This window comes from Paroedura picta, chromosome 3 (genome assembly GCF_049243985.1).
Source record: "Paroedura picta isolate Pp20150507F chromosome 3, Ppicta_v3.0, whole genome shotgun sequence".
Lineage (NCBI taxonomy): Eukaryota > Metazoa > Chordata > Lepidosauria > Squamata > Gekkonidae > Paroedura > Paroedura picta.
Window position 1 is genome coordinate 53,166,033 of NC_135371.1, and position 21,141 is coordinate 53,187,173.

At 41.0% G+C, this 21,141-nt stretch overlaps 1 protein-coding gene across 1 annotated transcript in view; it reads right to left on the reverse strand.

The window, feature by feature from the left end:
- Window positions 1–21,141, reverse strand: part of SLC6A11 (solute carrier family 6 member 11) — a 173,974-nt gene that overhangs the window by 114,104 nt on the left and 38,729 nt on the right. The window contains exon 6 of the mRNA XM_077325695.1: window positions 8,935–9,067. Within this exon, the coding sequence (XP_077181810.1) occupies window positions 8,935–9,067 (133 nt within the window). The remainder of the gene's footprint in view (window positions 1–8,934; window positions 9,068–21,141) is intronic.

The window sequence follows — 21,141 nt, forward strand, 5'->3', positions numbered from 1 at the left end:
TCTCGGCCTTTTCCGCCCATGTGGAATTGGCCTTGATACTACTAGAAATGGCAGCAAGTGAAGTTGGCAGGACTAAGTATAATCTGTTTCCTTAGCTGCAGGCATCAAACAGGTTAATGTCTTCTCTATGAGTTGCAACTTCTGGAGTCGCTTCAAAAGCAACACTATTTGATCATGTTACAGTTGTAATCTGGAAGTAATTGGGGCATAAATGTCTGTGGCTAAGTTATTTCTTTCTAGGAAAGGACACAGCTGGACATCAAGTTGCAGTGTCAGATCTAAAAGAATTTCCTAACTGCAAACCCTTGTCCTAAAGAATAGTGCTGCAAAACCAGACTTGCTGGTGGAAAGTACACAAACAAATATCCTATTCTATTTTATGAGTCCAGCATCAGGTACATATGTTTACAAGATGCCTGGTAACTAAACTAGGGCTTATATGCCAGTTTAGCTCACTCAGTCAAGTTTAAACCTTGGATTGCTAATTCTTCCATGAATTGGCCTGCCATTAAGCATCTGCAATTTAAGATGTGATGGGTACTCATAATATTTATGGTAGTTAGTTTGGTACTCATAATATTTATGGTAGTTAGCATACCAGAAGGGAGTATATCCTGAAGATATTTAATGCTTTTAAATATTTTAACATTTACATGCCAATTTGGGCCCACAACACAGCAAACAATTCAAAACATTAAAAATTATATATACATAGTTTTCCCCACACACATACTGTGGAAGATAGCAACAGAGAGGGGGTAGATTAATCTCCCTGGGGAATGGATTTCTCAGCTTTGGTGCCTCAACCCCGAAGTGTTCCCACATTTCTCATCTAAGATTATGATGGCATCCAAAGCAGGACCCCCAGAGATGACCACTGAGGTTCAGTAAATTCCTATGGGAGATGATCCTTAAGGTGTTATGATCCTAAACCATACCAAGCTTTAAAGTCAATACTGGAGCGTTAGGTGAGCGACGGCTGTTACCTGCATATCCAACAATAGACCTGAGCCCAACAGCACACCCCAAGCCAATTCCTGCTATTTTAGGGTGAGTGCATCTCCACTGAAGTTAATCCTTCCACACACTATCAGCACCTCCATCTTGCCTCTTGGCACAATTTCAGAGTTTCCACACACTCCCTGAAACCTGCTGGAAATGCATGATACAGTAGCGTTTCAACTGTATATTAGTGACAGCCCAGCCTGACTCTAATCCAGCAGTTTTATGTAGATGCTAAAAAGAATAGGAGACAAGATGAAACCTTGCAGGACCCCAGAAGTTAGCAGCCAAGCACCATTTTCTGAAATTTACCTTTCAGACAAGAACAAAATCTACCTTTCAGGCCCACCCCTGTAGGGCAGTCTGGAATGATACCATAATTGATGCCATTAGAAGCCACTGGTTGGTCTAGGAGAATCAACTGGGTTTCATTCCTTCTGTTCATCCCCTAGTACAAGTCGTCCATGGGGGTGACCAAGGCTGTTTCAGCCCCACAACTAGGCCTGAAACCTAATTCCTGTTGTGTTCCAAGACTTTTGTTTTTGTTCATTAAATTCATGATAGAGGCTTTACAAAATAAAATTCTAAGGAATCATATTAAAATCATAAATTATGTATTATCAAATTAACATCTCATTTGTTAAAATGTAAAATGTGACAGTAAAGCATATATTTAGAAAATAAAATTATGACTGCTTTCATGAGAATATTGATTGCTATATCATGCAACTGGCAGTCTCCGTTTGATTCAAAACAAGGATAACAATTGGGAAACTCATCCCAAGATTCTTTCCACCAAACCTGTACTTTTACTAAATCCTCCCAAGTTACAGTTTCTCAAAACAAAGATTTGTAATTCAAGGGAGGAAAAAACAAATACTGGTATTAAAAAAGGGAGCTTGAATGAATCCATCCAATATAGCCTACTCCTATACTCCAGGTACACTTTCATATTATTAGTTTGCTCTCTTTTCCCAAGTTCATTAGCGTGATATCCACATCAATTACTTGCTCTCTCCTCAACATGACTATCATCTCCAGAATCACTTAGGAATTAATACCAGTTACAACAAGTTGGTTGCCAATAAATTAGTGAATAGATCAATTCTGAGTGCCAAGAACTCCTTGCCATTCCTAATTCTTTGCACTTGCTGCTCTGATGGTGGCAGCAAAGTCATTAGATATCAGGTGTTCAGAAAACTGTGGGCCATTTCGCACGGGGATCTTTGTTGCAAATTGGTCACTGAATGAAAAATCGCCATTTAAAATAGTGGAATTCGTCGTTTTGCATACCTGGCTTTGTAGTGGAATCAGTTGCGTTTTTTAGCGTTTCCCACAGGCTTCCGGTCTCGGCAGAAATCGCTAGAAAGGAAGCGCTATTGCCAAGCTCGTCCCGCCCCTGGCCGTCAAGCAGCCAATGGGCAGCCGTTAGAATGCTCCCAAACAGCCCCTTTCCCTTTAAGAAAGGTTTTAAAAAAAAAACACACACACCCATTGTAACGAATCTGAGTAGATTCGTTGCAATGGAGAGACCCATCCAGCTGCCTGGGGTGTTTGAGCTGTAGTTTGATTGTTTGATCGTTAACACGCTGGCTCCGTTTGATTGTTTGATCGTTAACACGCTGGCTCCGAGTGAGAAAAAAAAAATCCCCCCCCTCTCACGGCCCGATTTTCGGCTGAATGGAATGTGTGAAACTGAAGGTCACTTAGTGACTGAAGGGGAGGGACTGAAGCCGGGGAAGCCTCTGTTTGAGCTGTCATTTGATCGTGGCCATGCTGCCTCCGAGTGGAAAAAAAAATCCCCCCTCCCCCCCCCCCACGGGCGCGATTTTCAGCCGAAACAGTGTGAAAAATAAAGGGAAAATACATCAGCAAACGGGCTTCTGCGGGCTTCTTGTGCTTAGTGACTAAACTGCTCTGAGGAGGGACTGCAGCCTGGGAAGCCTCACTGGCTAAACCGAGGCTCGCCGGTGCGTTGATCTCCACTCGCTCGGGGAAAAAAAAATGGCGATCGCTTCGCCGGAAGTTTGGAGGACAGGCTCAGGAGGAGGGACTTTGAAGAACCCACAACAATGGTAACGCACAGGTCTTTATCGCTATTGTTGCAGATTGGTTGCAGGAGTGTATCGCTATCCGGAGGGTGAATCCACTTTTCTGGATTCCCCTGAAAGCGCCACAACGAAGCGCTTTTTGCTGATTGGTTTCAGGATTGTTGCAGATTGTCTACGACGTCGTGGGTTATGGCAAATTAGTAGCGTTTCCAATTAGCAACCATTGTGCTATTTTGAAGCCGTGCGAAATGGCCCTGTGTTTCCCACAGTGTGCAAGGTGCTGCCAAATCTATACCCAATACAAGCAATAGGGAGAAGAGGAAAGAAAGACAATCTGTAGGCAGGGGAGCCTTTTCCCCTATTCGTAGGCAGACTGCTGCCATTAAGCAGTAACAGATCAACTGGAAAGGAGGAAGAGAATGGGAATTGCTTTCTGGACCAGATACACTACTTGAGTCACAGAAGGAAGTGGAAATGTTTGCATTGACAGTGAATAATATTATCTGCTGAAACCAACGGCCCAAGTGAATTTGAACTTCAGCATTATGCCTACTTAGGACCTTAATCATCTTTTGAGCTGGTAATAGAACACCAGATTTAGTCCTAAAGAAGACCATCACTAATTAAAAGCTTTGTTGACACAATCCGAAATGGCAGACTTCATTGTTCACTTTGTTCTCTATTTCATATTTACATATATTCTCTTTGTTGTTTAAATATAACTCCCTCAATTTTCATCAATTTTTTACCTTTCATTTTTGGTCTTCTTTTGTATCTGTAACAATGTGAAGATCAGGTACTGCTGATCGATTGCAAACATTTAAGATCTGAGGAGTCAGCCTGATCTTGGGGACAGTGTTCTCCCTAAAAGAGTAGGCTTCCTCAGACACTCACCCTGTAGTAATTTATGTAGCAGATCACAACCTTTCTTTTCAAGGCTTTTAATTGAACCTTTATCCCAAGCCTTTTTCAGCCAGTTGTCACTGAGCCAGAATCCCACTGGATTGATTGAATTTACCACTATGCTAATGATTACTTCAGTTTTATGACTAATTTTTTATAACTTCAGAAACATTACAGTTTTTATATTTTTAATGTCAGTTCATGGGGACATTCTCAACACTTTTATTGCTACTTTTAAATACCTTTTTACAAATCGATTGTCTTTTATGCAGAATCAGAATCATAGAGTTGGAAGGAACCTCCAGGGTCATTTAGTCCAACCCTGTACACAATGCAGGAACTCACAACTACTTGCCCACCCACTCACAATCTGCCTAAATTCATAAAATCAGCCTTTCTGTCAGATGACCAAATAGCTTCTGTTTAAAAACTTCCAAAGAAGGAGAACTCACCACCTCCCAAGGAAGCAGGCCAGATGCTGGATGTGATTTTTTGCACATATATAGATGTCCTGGTCAGCTAGCCCTGGTCAAATCCATCTTAAAGGCTAGTGTGAGATTTCAATTCCCAAATAGTAAAGTTGATAATTAAAATAAGCATTGCCAGAACTGTGGGTCAAGCTACAGTTTTGTAATTCTCTTAAAAGAAAAAACCGTCATAAAATTAGGTAAAAATGAATTTTAGAGTAAAATACCTCACAAAAGATTGTAAATTAAGATAAACTTTACTAGAAGTGACCTTTAAAAAATCAGAATGCAATCGAAACTTGCTTCCTCTACAAGGTAAAATGAACAAATATTTATGAAATAACACTGTTAGACTATAATTAACATAAATGTGTTTTATTACTATGTAAATATAATCAGGTAAAATTCTGATTATAATTCTGAGCCAAGTTTAAATTTGGTCCATTTGGCTGAGATGGATCAGTACTGTGTAATCCATATAACTTTTATGTACATTAAAAAGAGTCAGAAAAGTAGGATTTTGTTGTATCTTGCTTTTTACTCCCCAAAGGAGTCTCAAAAGGGGTTTACCCTTCCTCTCCCCATAACAGACAACCTGTGAGAGTGCCTAGTCCAAGGTCACCCAGTTGATTGCATGTGAAGAACTTGGGAATCAAGCCCAATTCTCCAGATTAGAGTCCACTGCTCTTAACCACTACACCAAGATGGTTCTCTCTACAAGCTGGCTGTGTTGTCACAGGAGAAAAGGCACCTGCCTTTATATTCAGTTTTGCAACTGAATACAGGAACAAAATAAAATTCACTAACGTTGAGTTTTTGAAATTCACTGAACTGTGCAGAGATTTATTGGTTAGAGGGAAGTATTTGCTATTGCATATACCATGGATCTCTGTGTGTCTCACCTATATATAAGGAACTCCACTTTCTAAACAATAACATAGCAAACCACAGAACTGTCAAGCTGTAAAAAGGCTCTTTATGTTTTCAAGGATATTTATGCTTCCTGCAGTTGCCCTCATCCTGTACATAATATAAAAGTATCACCATCATTCCTACTTATCAAAAGAAGTTTCTCCTTTATAAATGTTAAAGTAGTTTTGTATGAGTCAAGTTTAAAATGCAGTTTTTCTCTCTTAAAATGGGTCAACTTCTCTTTGATCATTTACCATCTAAATAACTTTATGTAACTGAGAAAGATACAGGAGTGGCATCTGGAATGTATTATACTGTCTATGTGTAAACCAATAAAAGTAGACATGCACACTCCCCCCCCTCGAATATATTTAACCATTTTTCTTGCTAATTTATAACTGATTCCCTGCTACGGATGCATTATTCCTTAGTCTAGTTATTCCTCAGTCCAATATATAAAGGCTTTTCCACCTCATTTATTGACAGTCAGTAACTTTGTGCACTAATGAAACATACTTCTGCGGGCAAAGCAGAAATATTCCTTCATAGCATGGCTTTTCATATACAAGTAGAAAATTCCTCCATTGTTAATAGAGCCCTTAATTATACACACCTACACATTCCTAACTTTAGTAGTTTTAATATTTCCTCTTAATCCTCTCCTTGCAAGCTTTCCAGTAAAGATTAAGCCTCCCACAGTTACAAGCACTTTAATGATCAAAGTTATAAAAGTTATAATTAAACTTTCTCCCTTCTGGTTAGCCCCCCCCACCCCCCGCTTCTCAGCATATCTCTAGATACTGGGAAATGTGATCTCCCAACTAATACCATAGTTTAAAACAAATTTCTTGTCTTCCTAACAAGCAAGATAAATCTTAAATAAGAAAAAAATTAAATAAACAAAAAAAATAAAAAACCAGCAACTAAATAGATTTTTTTTTAAATGAGGGGAAGGTATTTATTAAGTAGAGCCAAAATATAATAACAGTGGTGGCAGATAAGCACATAAGTTTTCATTGATTTACCAGAGGTGAACATGTATCTTTCCAATGCTGTAATACAAGTCCTTTAACTGTAGTAAGGACACCAAAGATTCATTTTCACTGACCACTGATTAGCTTCCAACAGACAGTTTTAAAAGTACATATCTTCAAAAATCAATGAACATTCTAATATAAAACTTCCTTCCTTCTCATGAAGTGGCCGAAGTATTTGAGTTTCATCTTCAGGATCTGGCCTTCTAAGGAGCAGGCAGGTCTGATCTCCTCTAGGACAGACCGGTTTGTTCACCTTGCAGTCCAAGGGACTCGCAAGAGTCTTCTCCAGCACCAGAGTTCAAAAGCCTCAGTTCTTTGATGCTCGGCCTTCCTTATGATCCAACTTTCACATCCATCCATTACAACTGGGAATACCATAGTCTTGAACAGACACACTTTTTTTGGCAGAACAATAAGAAGCGAAGGCCACCAGAGAACTTGGACAAAACTTGGATAAAAACTTCACTTGGATTGGGGGGAGGATGAATTTGGCAGGAGGAATCGCTGGAAAGACTCAACCCAAACCAATCATAAACCAATTAATTCAACTTATCTGCCTTTCCCTCCAATCGAATCCAAGCTGATCACACTCTTTAATGATTCAAACCTAGTGACTGATTTAATCCAAAGTGATTGTTGCTGTTAGGTGCGAAGTCGTGTCTGACCCATTGTGACCCCATAGACAATGATCCTCCAGGATCAAAGAGATTACTCCCAATTAATTTAACCTATCCATCCCACCTCCAGCCTAATCTAAACTGATTGCCCTCTCCTATTGATTGATCCAACCCAAACTGATCACACCCAATTAATTCAATCTGTCTACCTCCATCTTAATCTAACCCAAATTAATTGCTCCTTTTTAACCCTTAAGCAATCAATAAATACCCACATTGATTCCCCCACTTAATTAATCAATTAATACCCACATTGATTCCCCCAATTAATTTGCTTGCTTAATCAAAAATCACTCTATGACCAAGACAACCTACACATACATCAATGAAATCAACTACATCCAATCAACCTGAGATCCCTCTCCCAAGACACAATGTAACCTAACATTCTACCAAACACACTCAACGCACAACACACACCTGGACTAGGGAACCCTGAGATGCCACAGCAACAGATCACACCCTACATGTAACTAACAACCAGAATGGGCAGCCCTGAGATGCTATAAGAAGTGATTGGGGCTATCCCTCCAGAGACACATAGTCCCATCAAACAAAAACAAAACCAATCTCTTCACCAAAGACAGAAACAGGGTTCAAGGAAAACCTTAGCAAAATAACTATCTAGCAAAATCAGCAAAATAAGGCACCTTCTGAGACCCCCATGAAAATAGAGTAAACAAATCTTAAAACAACTAAAGGTAAAGGTAAAGGTATCCCCTGTGCAAGCACCGAGTCATGTCTGACCCTTGGGGTGACGCCCTCTAGCGTTTTCATGGCAGACTCAATACGGGGTGGTTTGCCAGTGCCTTCCCTAGTCATTACCGTTTACCCCCCAGCAAGCTGGGTACTCATTTTACCGACCCCGGAAGGATGGAAGGCTGAGTTGACCTTGAGCCGGCTGCTGGGATTGAACTCCCAACCTCATGGGCAAAGCTTTCAGATGGCTGCCTTACCACTCTGCGCCACAAGAGGCTCTTAAAACAACTAACAGCCATCAAATCTTGACATCTCACAAACATTGGCTATAACAAAGGAAGCAATAACGATAGGGGTCCAAGGGGCTCAGGGATCCTGATACTCAGTGGAAGAGGCAGAGACAATGATGCAAAGAGGTAGGACAAGACAAGGGATCATCCCTCAATACACTGGGTGGAGGCAAAGGTGAGCAACCCACCTCTGACACTGATACTGTGCAACGGCAGGTACGTTAATAATAAGGCCCACACCTTTCAAGACTATTTTGCAAATAACAATGTTGACCTGGCGTGTGTGACCGAGACCTGGGTCAGGGACAGAGTGACAGTCACCCTTTAAGAGCTAGCCCCTTCCAGGTTCTCTGTTCTCCATCAGCCTCTGACTGTGGGGCAGGGAGGAGGGGTGGCAACCAAAATCCAAGAGGACTTCTTCCTCAGGGCTCTCCCCATGCTGTCAGTTCAAGGAACTGAATGTATGAGTCTCATGTGGGAATCAACCAAGAGCATTGCAATCCAGTTGGTACACCGGATGTCCAATGCACCTTCAGGCGCCCTGCCAGCCCTGCTATAGGCGTTGGAAGCCTGAATGCCATATTTCCCTAGTCTTTTAATTCTGGGGGACTTTAACATCCATGCTGAGCTACCACCCTCTAGAAATGGACCTAGTGTCAGCCTTGGTGATGCTAGGGCTCTCACAATTTGTTTTTGACCCAACTCATCAAGCAGGCCTCATTTTCAGTGCAGGGTTAAAAGGATAATTAGCTTTCTATTCCCATTACTGCTGTGCCATGAAGATGCATGCATAAGACAGATAGAAACACTTAGACCTTATGGATAGTCAATTCTTAATGCAATCCTAATCACAAAATGTTGTAGCTTTACCTAATATACTGAACCATTACTCTTACCTTGCCAGTTGACTTTGTTCCTTTCCAAATGCAAAAATAGCAGATAGTCCAGGCAGCCAGAAGACACAATGCTAATTCCCACCGTAGTTCTCCAATGTGCTCGATCCCATCTGAAATGGCCAATACCCTGCGTCTAGAAAAAGAAAATTATACATTGCAGATAGTCTAGCCATAACAAAGCAAGGCAGACAATAACTGCAGAACATTAGGTACAAATCTAGTCTTTATAAATTTGTGAGGCTGCTAAGCAAGTTCCCACTCATACCTTTAGATGTAATTTTTTAAAAATTTTGAACTCATGGGGGGGATGGATGGAAATATATGTTTAATAACACACATAAAACCTAAAGTTCTTTTCTGATTGAACAACCTAAAATGCATATTTTAAAATTAACATATAAAATTGTACCATTTGGCATATAAAATATAAATATCTTCATTTTCCAGAGAAGAACTGCATGTATATCTTGTACTTTAGAAAAAGTTGCAAACCACATCACTCTATGCTACCACAACAATTGTATCTTGATTTCTGCCATCAAAGAAGCAGGAATAAAAGTTGAAGGAGGAAAACAAATTCTGTAGTACACATACAGTCACATTTGTTGTTAGGTACGAAGTCATGTCCGACCCATCGCCTTGACTAAATGCACTTTTGTTGGCAGGGTGATGTCTCTGCTTTTTAGGATGCTGTCTAGATTTGCCATAGCGTTCCTCCCCAGGAGCAAGCGTCTTTTAATTTCTTTGCTACAGTCCCCATCTGCAGTGATCTTGGAGCCCAGGAAAATAAAATCTGTCACTATCTCTATTTTTTCCCCATCTGTTTGCCAGGAATTGAGAGGGCTGGATGCCATGATCTTAGTTTTCTTGATGTTGAATTTCAAGCCAACTTTTGCACTCTCCTCCTTCACCCGCATCAACAGGCTCTTTAGTTCCTCTTCGCTTTTTGCCATTAGAGTGGTATCATCTGCATATCTGAGGTTGTTGATATTTCTCCCTGCAATCTTGATTCCAATTTGTGACTCATCTAACCCCGCCTTTCTCATGATGTGCTCAACATACAAGTTAAATAGGCAAGGCGACAGTATACACCCTTGCCAAACGTCTTTCTCAATTTTGAACCAATCAGTGATTCCATGCCCGGTTCTCACTGTTGCTTCTTGACCTGTCAAGAGACAAATAAGATGCTCTGGTATTCCCATCTCTTTAAGAACTTGCCACAATTTGTTGTGTTCCACACAATCAAAGGCTTTAGCATAGTCAATGAAGCAGAAGTAGATGTTCTTCTGGAACTCCCTAGCTTTATCCATGATCCAGCGTATGTTGGCAATTTGATCTCTAGTTCCTCTGCCTCTTCGAAGTCCGGCCTGTACTTCTGGAAGTTCTCGGTCCACATATTGCTGGAGCCTAGCTTGTAGGATTTTGAGCTTAACTTTGCTAGTATGAGAAATGAGTGCAATGGTGCAGTAGTTAGAACATTCTTTGGCATTGCCCTTCTTTGGGATTGGAATGTAAACTGACCTTTTCCAATCCTGTGGCCATTGTTGATTTTTCCAAATTTGCTGGCATATTGAGTGTAGCACTTTTACTGCATCGTCTTTTAAGATTTTGAATAGTTCAACTGGAATGCTGTCACTACCACTAGCTTTATAGTTGCTCAGACTTCCTAAGGCCCATTTGACTTCACATTCCAGGATGTCTGGCTCTAGGTCAGTAACTACCCCATCGTGGTTATCCGGGATGTTAAGCTCGCTCTTGTATAGTTCTTTTGTATAATTTTGCCACCTACTTTTTAATCTGCTTATGTGAGGTCCCTACGTTTATCATACCTATCTTTGCATGAAACGTTCTCTTCATATCTCCTATTTTCTTGAAAAGATCCCTGGTCCTCCCCATTCTATTGTTTTCTTCTATTTGTTTGCACTGTTTATTGTATCAACAGGGGCATCACATCAAAATCACAAGATGTCATAGTCCCATTGTATACGGCACTGGTCAGACCACACCTGGAGTACTGTGTGCAGTTCTGGAGGCCTCACTTCAAGAAGGACGTTGATAAAATTGAAAGGGTACAGAGGAGAGCTACGAAGATGATCTGGGGCCAAGGGACCAAGCCCTATGAAGATAGGTTGAGGGACTTGGGAATGTTCAGCCTGGAGAAAAGGAGGTTGAGAGGGGACATGATAGCCCTCTTTAAGTATTTGAAAGGTTGTCACTTGGAGGAGGGCAGGATGCTGTTTCTGCTGGCTGCAGAGGAGAGGACACGCAGTAATAGGTTTAAACTTCAAGTACAACGATATAGGCTAGATATCAGGAAAAAGTTTTTCACAGTCAGAGTAGTTCAGCAGTGGAATAGGCTGCCTAAGGAGGTGGTGAGCTCCCCCTCACTGGCAGTCTTCAAGCAAAGGTTGGATACACACTTTTCTTGGATGCTTTAGGATGCTTAGGGCTAGTCCTGCGTTAAGCAGGGGGTTGGACTAGATGGCCTGTATGGCCCCTTCCAACTCTATGATTCTATGATTCTATGATTTAAGAAAGCATTCTTATCTTTTCTAGCTTTTCTCTGGAATTCTGCATTCCATTGGGTGTATCTTTCTCTTTCTCCCTTGCCTTTCACTTCCCTTCTCTCCTTAGCTATTTGTAAAGCTTCCTCAGACAGCCATTTTGATTTCTTGCATTTCTTTTTCTTTGGGATGGTTTTAGTTGCTACCTCTTTTACAATGTTGTGAACCTCCGTCCATAGTTCTACAGGCACTCTGTCTTTGAGATCTAATTCATTAAATCTATTTGTCACCTCTACTGTATATTCATCGGGGATATGATTTAGTTCATACCTGAGTGGCCTAGTGCTTTTCCCTACTTTCTTCAATTTAAGCCTAAATTTTGCAACAAGAAGCTGATGATCTGAACCACTATATAGAACTTCTCTATCTTTGGCTGCAGAGCACATAGTCAATCTGATTTCTGTGTTGACCATCTAGTGATGTCCATGTGTAGAGTCATCTCTTGGGTTGTTGGAAAAGAGTGTTTGCTATGACCATTGTATTCTCTTGACAAAATTTTATCAGCCTGTGCCCTGCTTCATTTTGTACTCCAAGGCCAAACTTGCCGGTTATCCCGGTTATCTTTTGGCTTCCTACTTTAGCATTCCAATCCCCCATGATGATAAGCACATAATTTTTTGGCGTTACTTCTAGAAGAGTGTTGTAGGACTTCATAGAACTGGTCAACTTCATCCTCTTTAGCAGCAGTGGTTGGGGCATAGACCTGGATTACTGTGATGTTGATTGGTTTGCCTTGGATTCGAACTGAGATCATTCTGTCATTTTGGGGATTGTATCCCAAGACTGCTTTTCCTACTCTCTTATTGATTATGAAGGCTACTCCATTTCTTCTGCGAGATTCTTGTCCACAGTAGTATACCTGATGGTCATCTGAATTAAATTCACCCATTCCTGTCCATTTTAGTTCACTGATTCCTAAAATGTCGATGTTCAGTCTTGTCATCTCTTGTTTAACCACGTCCAGCTTGCCTTGATTCATGGATGTGACGTTCCAAGTTCCTTAGGAATAAAAATCTTTACAGCATCGGACTGTCTCTTCACCTCCAGTTACCTCCACAACTGAGCGTTCTTTCGGCTTTGGCCCAGTCGCTTCATTCATTCTGGAGCTACTCGTACTAGCTTTCTGCTCATCCCCAGTAGCATATTGGACACCTACTGACCTGAGGGGCTCATCTTCCAGTGTCATATCGTTTTGCCTTTTGGAACTGTCCTTAGAGTTTTCATGGCAAAGATAATGGAGTGGTTTGCCATTTCCTTCTCCAGTGGATCACCTTTTGTCAGAGCTCTCTGCTATGATCTGTCCATCTTGGATGGCCCTGCACAGTATAGCTCATAGCTTCACTGAGCTACGCAAGCCCCCTTGCCACGACAAGGCAGCCATCCTTGAAGGGGGACAGACACATTAGGTAGGACTAATAGAGACTGCAGCCATGGACAGACAAGACAGATGATCCAGGCATACAGAAATATCTGAAATCTTAAAAGAAATACTTAAAGACTATTTAAAACCTATACCTTTAAGAAACAAATGCCCCCAGTGGCTTTTGCTAAGCAACCAAAACATTATTGTCAGTCTTTAAAGCCTTGATTTCTGTCAATAAAGGGTAGGACAAGAAGTCAAATCCATTTTTAATGCTGTTTTCATGTTTAAGGAGGATTCACTGGTTCCAGCCATGATAGCAACCACCAGACTCACTCAGGCCCTGCTACGTGCTACCATTCAACAGGAGCCATTCCTACACAAGCCAGTGTGGTTAAAGTTTCAAACTAGAATCTGGGTGTCTCACATTCTAATCACCTCTCTTACCATGGAATCTCACTGAATAACTTTGGACCAGTTACACATTGTTATCCCAAACAACCTTACAATTTTGGTATGTGAATAAAAAGGGAAGAGGAGAATGATGTAAGTTATTCATTGTGAAAAATGCAGGGCATAAGGCTTGGATTATCTGTTTTGAAATGGGTTCTGATGGGTTTTGTTGCCCATTGGTCCTTGGTTCTGCAGAGCTTCTGTGATTTGAAACTGGCTATGTCGGGCTTGCAACACTGTCCCTTGCTTCAGACAGATTCAAATGGGTAGCTGTGTTGGTGTGAATTAGCACAACAAAATTTGAATCCAATAGCACCTTTAAAACCAACAAAGATTTATTCAGTGTGTGAGCTTTCATGTGCATGCACACTTCCTCAAACAAAATGGGACAAGGATCTTTATATCTGTACTCTTATGATCCTTGTTCCATTTTGTTTGAGGAAGTGTGCATGCACACAAAAGCACTAGCCTAGAATAAATCTTTATTGGTCTTAAAGGTGCTATTGGACTCAAATTTTACCTTGCTTCAGATGGTTCTGTGGGATTCTCCAGTCTGGTATTGGTTGTGTTGGGCTTGTCACATTAGCCATAGTACTACTGGAATTTTCTGGTCTGACCGGTTTTGTTCAGATTGGCCAATGCTAGCATGTTCTAGTGTTTTTGCCCTGAAACAAGCATGGAATTTTCACCACCTGCCTTAGGCTGGGAGCTGTAGAAGTGGACCCCTTGATCCTTTGAAAATGGAGGAAGAGAATTTTTAGTAGGTTCCCTGCAATTATGTTGTCATTTGGCTGAAAATGAGCCACTTAAGTCCTCCTCTCCCAAAATAAATATTCCGTATAGGGAATAATAAATATAAACAATTCCAGAATCCTAGAAAAGAAAACTAAATCTGAATCCCAAAATGATATTGGGGGACTGATATCTCCCAAACTCCAGTATTTGCTTGCTTCCTGAAATTCAAACTTAAAAAAAAAGAAATTTTCAGGTGCACATCCCTAGAAAATCCATGACATTTGTTTTTCAATCTGTTGTTGTTTCCAGCATCCCTTTCTACCTTAGTTCTCTTCCCATGGATTCCTAGTAAGTCCCTAAGGCATAACTGGTGACTGGAGTATCAGTGTAGAAACCATAGGCTTTGGTGGAATGGAGCGGTTCAAATCAAGGCAATTCCAATCATTCATTCAATTTATAACCAGCAAGAAGCCTGTAACTTCTTAATTACATTCCCTGGACAAACATGTATACTATTGTCTGTTCACCTAATAAAGCATTTGTTCTTCAAGCATAATGCAAAATAGTCATGCACTCTACGTAGTTGGGGCCTGTAATGAATCATGGAATAAAAATGAGTTGGGTATGTCACCACTATGGTGCATGACTGCTGACTTCAGGTACTAATTAATAGCTTTCTAAATATTGATTAGTCATAACTACAGACTAATTGCCCTGCAGAACAGACTAGTCTCAGAGGTTGGTAGTTGGGGCCACTGGTAAAATCTACATGTATTCCAAGTACTGTGTTATATTTTATTCATCTATTAAAACATCAGCCCCACCCCACACACACAAAAAATTAATATTTTTGCTGCCTCAAGGTAGCTTATAAAATAAAGGTAGCTTATAAAATAAAGGCCCAAGGTAGCTTATAAAATAAAACTAAGAACAAAACATTAAAAGTTATTAATTAAAAGCCAGCATTAAAACCCCAATTATAGCATAAAAGTACATAAACCTAAACAAAACTGCCTTACAGGCTTTCCAGATGGGCAACTTTCTAACTTCTACCATGAAAATATTTCAGTCAGTTTAGGCTACAACTCAGAGTCTGAAAACAGGCACAGGCAGAGCTCTGAGGGAACCACGGTGAGGCATTAATGCTATTTAAAAAAGCACTCTAGCAGAGGAAAAAATCTTTTAGCATTTCTGCTTCCTTTAAATATAGTATAACACTTACCTTATGAAGTACTTATATTCTGGCCCCTCCACATGATGTTGCCAACATCCATCATCTGGGCAGTAACTGGCTGGCTACATCCTCCATTTTAAAGTGCTAGTTGGTGAATACCAAAAAGTGGATTCACCAATATATTTAGCGCTACCTAATGGAGAATAGCAGCAGCCCACCAGCCAAAGACAGGTATGGAGGCTCAAATGCGCAAAAGATGCCTGCCTCGTCCCACCTTTGCTCCCACCCCCTCCCTTCCAGAGATGGGAACATCATTTTTTAAATGTCTGACATCTTAAAATGCCCCTGCCACCCACAGCAAGGGAACTCCACAGAGTGTGTGCACATGTGTGCATGCAGGGGAGGAGAAACAGCAGCAGGGAGTCCTCACTGGGTTGTGTGTGTGTGTGTTTGCGCATGAGGGAGAGGCAGCGGCAGTAGAATGGAGGGGTTTTTTTTCAACTGAACTGCCCGGAGCAACTAATAGGGGTTCAGTCATGCAGGCAAAGGCAAAAGATTTTTCTTCAAAGATGTAGCACAAAGCATGCCTCTCTAAGCTCCCCCCCCCCAAAAAAATCAGGAACAAGATTTATTTTTAAAAGAAGCAAGCATCATGATTCCATAAGTGATATGAATAAAGACACACCATGTATCTATGATTAGACGCAGGAGTGTTTCAACAGAGAACTACTGATGTTTTCTTTTTAATTAGTGAGCATTGCGGAGGTTCTTCAAAGCATGGAGAAAGGTGATTGGCTACCTGTCTAGATTGGCAAGCGGAAGAGAGTCATGTATAAATTGCATTGCTCTCTTCCACCATTTCCTGCAGAACTTGTGGAGGGGGAGAAGCATGAAATGGCGGCAGAGAAGAGTGAGACAGCAGGAAAGGTGAGGAGGGGCTGAGAGGCATGATTATATGTAGAGTTACACCACTCAGCTGGCGTAGCGTTAATTTTAACCATGTGCGGAAATGCTCTTTGTCTTCCCTTTAAGTCAGAGAGAAAGATCCTATCCTCTGCCTTTGAAGGCTAGTAGCATGAAGTATAGAACATAGTTAATCCATAGCACAGAATGTGAAATAAACTTTGCATGAAAAGAATACGTGGAAGAAAGAGAATGGAAACTCACACTAGATATAGCAGTGATTTTCTCACTGGCCTAACATTCTCCCCAGCTCCCCACAGAGATTCTGGCCCAGCAACCTAGCTAGTACTGTTCTTAGAAATCCAAGGCAAAATGCCCAGGATATCCATTGTCTGCTTTTATGCACCCATACATTTCTTACTCACAATTTTAACAAGTGCAATAGATCAGTGGAAAAGTCCAGTTTTTTTTTGGCCTTTTCAAGAACACGCATGATTTTCACTGGTGCTCAAATAGTGTGCTTGGGTCTACTGAAAGGAAAAGTGAGCTAGTAAAATAAATATTTATTTATTCCAGTCCAGCTTCTGACCTGGCTATGGAGTGAAGTCCTCTGATCGCCCTCATAGACGATATTCAGAGGCAGCTGGATCGGGTCAGTACTGCTGTTATTTAACATCTATATAAGGCCTGTCAGCCAGCTGGTCCAGGGTTTGGGAATTGGCTACCACTAGTATACTGATGACACTGAGCTGTTCTTATTGATGGGTGGCCATCCATCCACACCTTGGCCAACTGTCTGGAGGCTGTGCTGGACTGGCTCAAATGGAGTTGGCAGAAGTTAAAGCAAGCTAAAGGTCCTTTGGTGTGGCTGGTGTTCCAGGGGAAGTTATGCAACTCCTGGCTCTTGATGGGGTCCATTTAATACATCAAGAGCCTGGGCATGATACTGGATGCCTCCCTGTCAATGGAGGCCCATGTCACAAATGTGGCCCACCAGACATTCTTCATCTTTGCCAGGTGTGGCAACTTGCACCTTATCTCTCAATACCTCATTTATGCAACAGATTACACTTCTGTAACTTGCTCTATGCACGGCTACCCTTGCAGCTGCTCCAGAAACTCCAACTGGTCTATAATGCGGCAGCTCAGGTCCTCTTGGGACCCCTCTATCTATGGGACCATGTCTTCTGCTACATTCCTCAGAGAGTGTTAAGATTGCAGGATAAGTACTTGTAAGGGGTCTCTGGTCCCTAAAAAGTAATACTGGGCTCTACCAGGGCCAGGGCTTTTTTGGCCTTATCCCTGGCGTGGTGGAATGTTCTGCCTAGTGAGATGTCAAACAATTCGAAGAGGGCCTGCAAGACAGTGCTGTTCCGCCAGGCCTATGGTTGAGGCCAGGAAATTAAGAACACTGACCTCCCTACCTGCAACCACCTGAAAATATCTATCCAAATCAACCCCATTGCCTAGAAGGTTCGTAACTATCAAGAGTCAACTTTTAATGTTGATTAATTAATTTAACCTTATTAATTATATAATATATATTTTATTGTTTATAATTTATTGATTAAATGCTTGTTTTGTTATATTTGCTGTTACCCACCCTGAGCCTGCAGGGAAGGGTAAACTACAAAAATAAAGTTATTAATTACTACTAGTAGTAGTACTATTACTATAAAATCAGAGTCCAGTAGCACCTTTAAGACCAACAAAGATTTATTCAAGGTGTGAGCTTTTGAGTGCAAGCACTCTTCCTCACACTATGAACTGATGGTCAGTTCATAGTCTGACGAGGGGAGTGCTTGCACTCGAAAGCTCCACCTTGAATAAATCTTTGTTGGCCTTAAAGGTGCTACTGGACTCTGATTTTATTGTGCTACTTCAGACCAACACGGCTACTCGTTTGCATCTTGTACTATTACTATTATTATTTTTTTCACACATAGGAATAGGAAACAAGGAAAATTACATCTGCCAATATAAAAAGCAATTTTCAAAAATTCTCACATATCCCAGTTAGGGCTAACAGACACAGTGTTTTCAAGCAGCCACACCCTTGTTGTCTGCTATAAAACATCACAATAAGCACCAGCTACCCACTTCAACCCTACTCCTGGAATACCCATCATTGATACACAGTTTGTACTGTGTTGCCAACCTGCCACTGTGCCTTCTGTCTTTCAGTTCTCCCCTTATCTTCCACCTATGCTATTCTTGAGGTTCTGGGGACAGGGGAGGTGAACTGGCCAGCAGATGATCTTCTGTTGTCAACTCAGGGTTAAGGGGCTATTGTACTGGTACTTGGCTTCAGATTTCCTCTTGCAGTGTCTCTATCACTGGCTGTTGTTCTTGGTCAGATCTGCTGGCTGCCTCTTCCTCAGAAGAGTCCTCTGCAATACTTTGCTCTGCTGGAACTGGCTGACCCACAACACTATCCTGCACATACTGCCTACTTGCATGTAGGATCTTTCTTCCATGAAGCACTGGTCATATTGCTGTGTCTATGAACTTCCTCTTCACACTATGTTATAAATAGTGCCCTCCTTGCCCTTTCACCCCTGCATGTTTCATATGCTTGTATTCCTTCATATACTCTTTAATCTAACCAAACTTCCAATTTATAGCAGACTGATTTATTTAGTTTCTTAAGGGAATAACCTTGTCGTAGCCTGCCTCTCACAAAATTTCCAATTAAATTGCTAACTTTCCCACCTAAATCAGGAGACCACTGATTTGGGTAACACCACCTCCCCTCCATCAATCAGTTACTTCAAAAAAGAGGGAAATCCATAAAGGAACTTTTAAACCACTCCTTCCCCATATGCAAACAATCCCAAAATAGTATAAATCATAATCAGATTTCTATCCTATGTTTTGACATCTCCTTGTATACATTAAAATGATAAAAAGCACAAGAAAGAAGCAAACGACCCAGTAAGCAAAGTTTATGTAACAGAACTCATGAGACTGAATGCAGTTCTGCAGGGGTTAATTGACTCAGTCCAGCCATTGTAAAGTTTCTGCTCTCTCATTCCTTCCCAGAGAATACATCATTCCCTAATTACTTTTTCAGTGGCTCTCAGGATTTTCTCTTAATCAGTCCATCATAATTAACTTTTTCTGGCTTGAAATCCTCAGGTAGTTGTATTTATTATGAGAACAAATAATATGGTCTGACAAACAGAAGGAAGAGACTTCCATACTCTGTTTGTATTGCTTGTACCCTTTTCCCTCTCCTGCCATTTCTACTGCTTTCCTTTCCTCAAGAAAATCAGTGCAGAAACAGTGCTGTCCTGCCAAAGAGATTTAAATTTTAAATCAGTCCAATATGTACAACCCCCCCCCTCAAATACTGATTTTAACTATAATGTGAATAAAGCCCAGATAAAGGGAAAAAAATATGTGTAAACAGCCATGTGAACCATGACAGTCTCTTTCTCATAATGGGAAATGACTGATGATGAACACAAAGGGAGCTGCATTTTATAGTGTCAGAACATTTGTCAAGGTCAGTACTGTCTGCTCTAACCAGCAGGGGTTCTTCAGGGTCTCAAGTTAAGATATTTCACATCACTGATTGATTGATTTAATTGGAAATACAAGGGACTGTACCTGGGAATTTCCATATGCCAACTACCAGCAAGCTCGTACTACTGCCTACTACAAAAGAACATTAAATGAAAGGATTTGTTGCTGGCGACCAAGCTAGTTCAGACCATAGTATGGTACTATGGTAGTAACTATGTATTGGTGTGAAATGTTGGGCAATGAAGAAAGCTAACAGGAAAAAAGTGGATTCATTTGAAATGTGATATTGGAGGAGAATTTCCCAGACACTGTGAACCACCAAAAAGACAAATAAGTAGGTTCTCAAATCAAGCCTGATCTCTCCCTAAAAGTGAAAATGACTAAATTGAGGCTATCATACTTTGGACACATTATGAGAACACAAAGATCACTGTAAAAGACAATAATGCTTGGAATAGGTGTGGGCATCAGGAAAAGATAAGATGTACTGATTCAGTCCTCAGCTTGCAAGACTGGAGCAAGGCTTCTAACAATAGGATATTTGGGAGGTCATTAACTCATACAACTCCCATAAATCAGAAGTGTTCATGGCACACACCTAGACATGACACTGGAATATTCTTTAATGAGTATTCCCAGAGCATTTCCACACCTGTTAAAATGTAGCACCATGCCAGTTGATTGCAAGCTGAATATCCCTGAACATGACATCACCCACATCCAGCTGACAGCTCACTACATCCTCTATTTTAAAGTACTTGTTTGGGAATCGCAAAAAGTGGATTCACCACCCCAAAAAGCGCTAGCTACCGAAAAGCAACCAGCAGGAGGTAGGTATAGAGGCTCAAACACACTAAAGTTGCCTGCTTCGTCCCGCCCTCAAAACTGCCTCTCTCTCCCTGGGAAAGGGAATTTCTTGTTTAAAATGGAAACGTGCCTGGAGCAATGAATAGGTGGACACGTTCGTAGACAATGCCAGAAATAAAAGAATACTTTATTCAACAAAGTGTGCCTCTTGAATGTTTTCTCCCCACCCCCCAAAATCAGGAATGATATCAATTTTTAAATTTAACAAAGGACTCGTGATCCCATAAGGGATCATGTCCTGAAAGCACTATGCATCTATGATGCCATGCGTAGGCATTGCAACAGAGAAGTATGAATTAAAAAAAAATTAGTGGGCATCGTGGGACATTTAAACTGCATCAAAATATGAAGAAAGGGGATTGGGTGCGTGAATTGACTGACATGTGGAAGCACGACATGTATAAGGAGCATTGCTCTCTTCCGCCTTTTCTTGCATCAGATGAGGAGGGTAAGACACATGAAAAGAAGGCAGACAAAGATGAGACAACAAAAAGCTGAGGAGGGCCTGGGAGGTGTGATATAATTTGGCGCTTCGCCATTCCGCAGGCATGACACTATTATTACTAATGTGCGGAAATTCCCCCAATATTTTCAAAATACAAATAGTAGCCCTGTAAATTGCT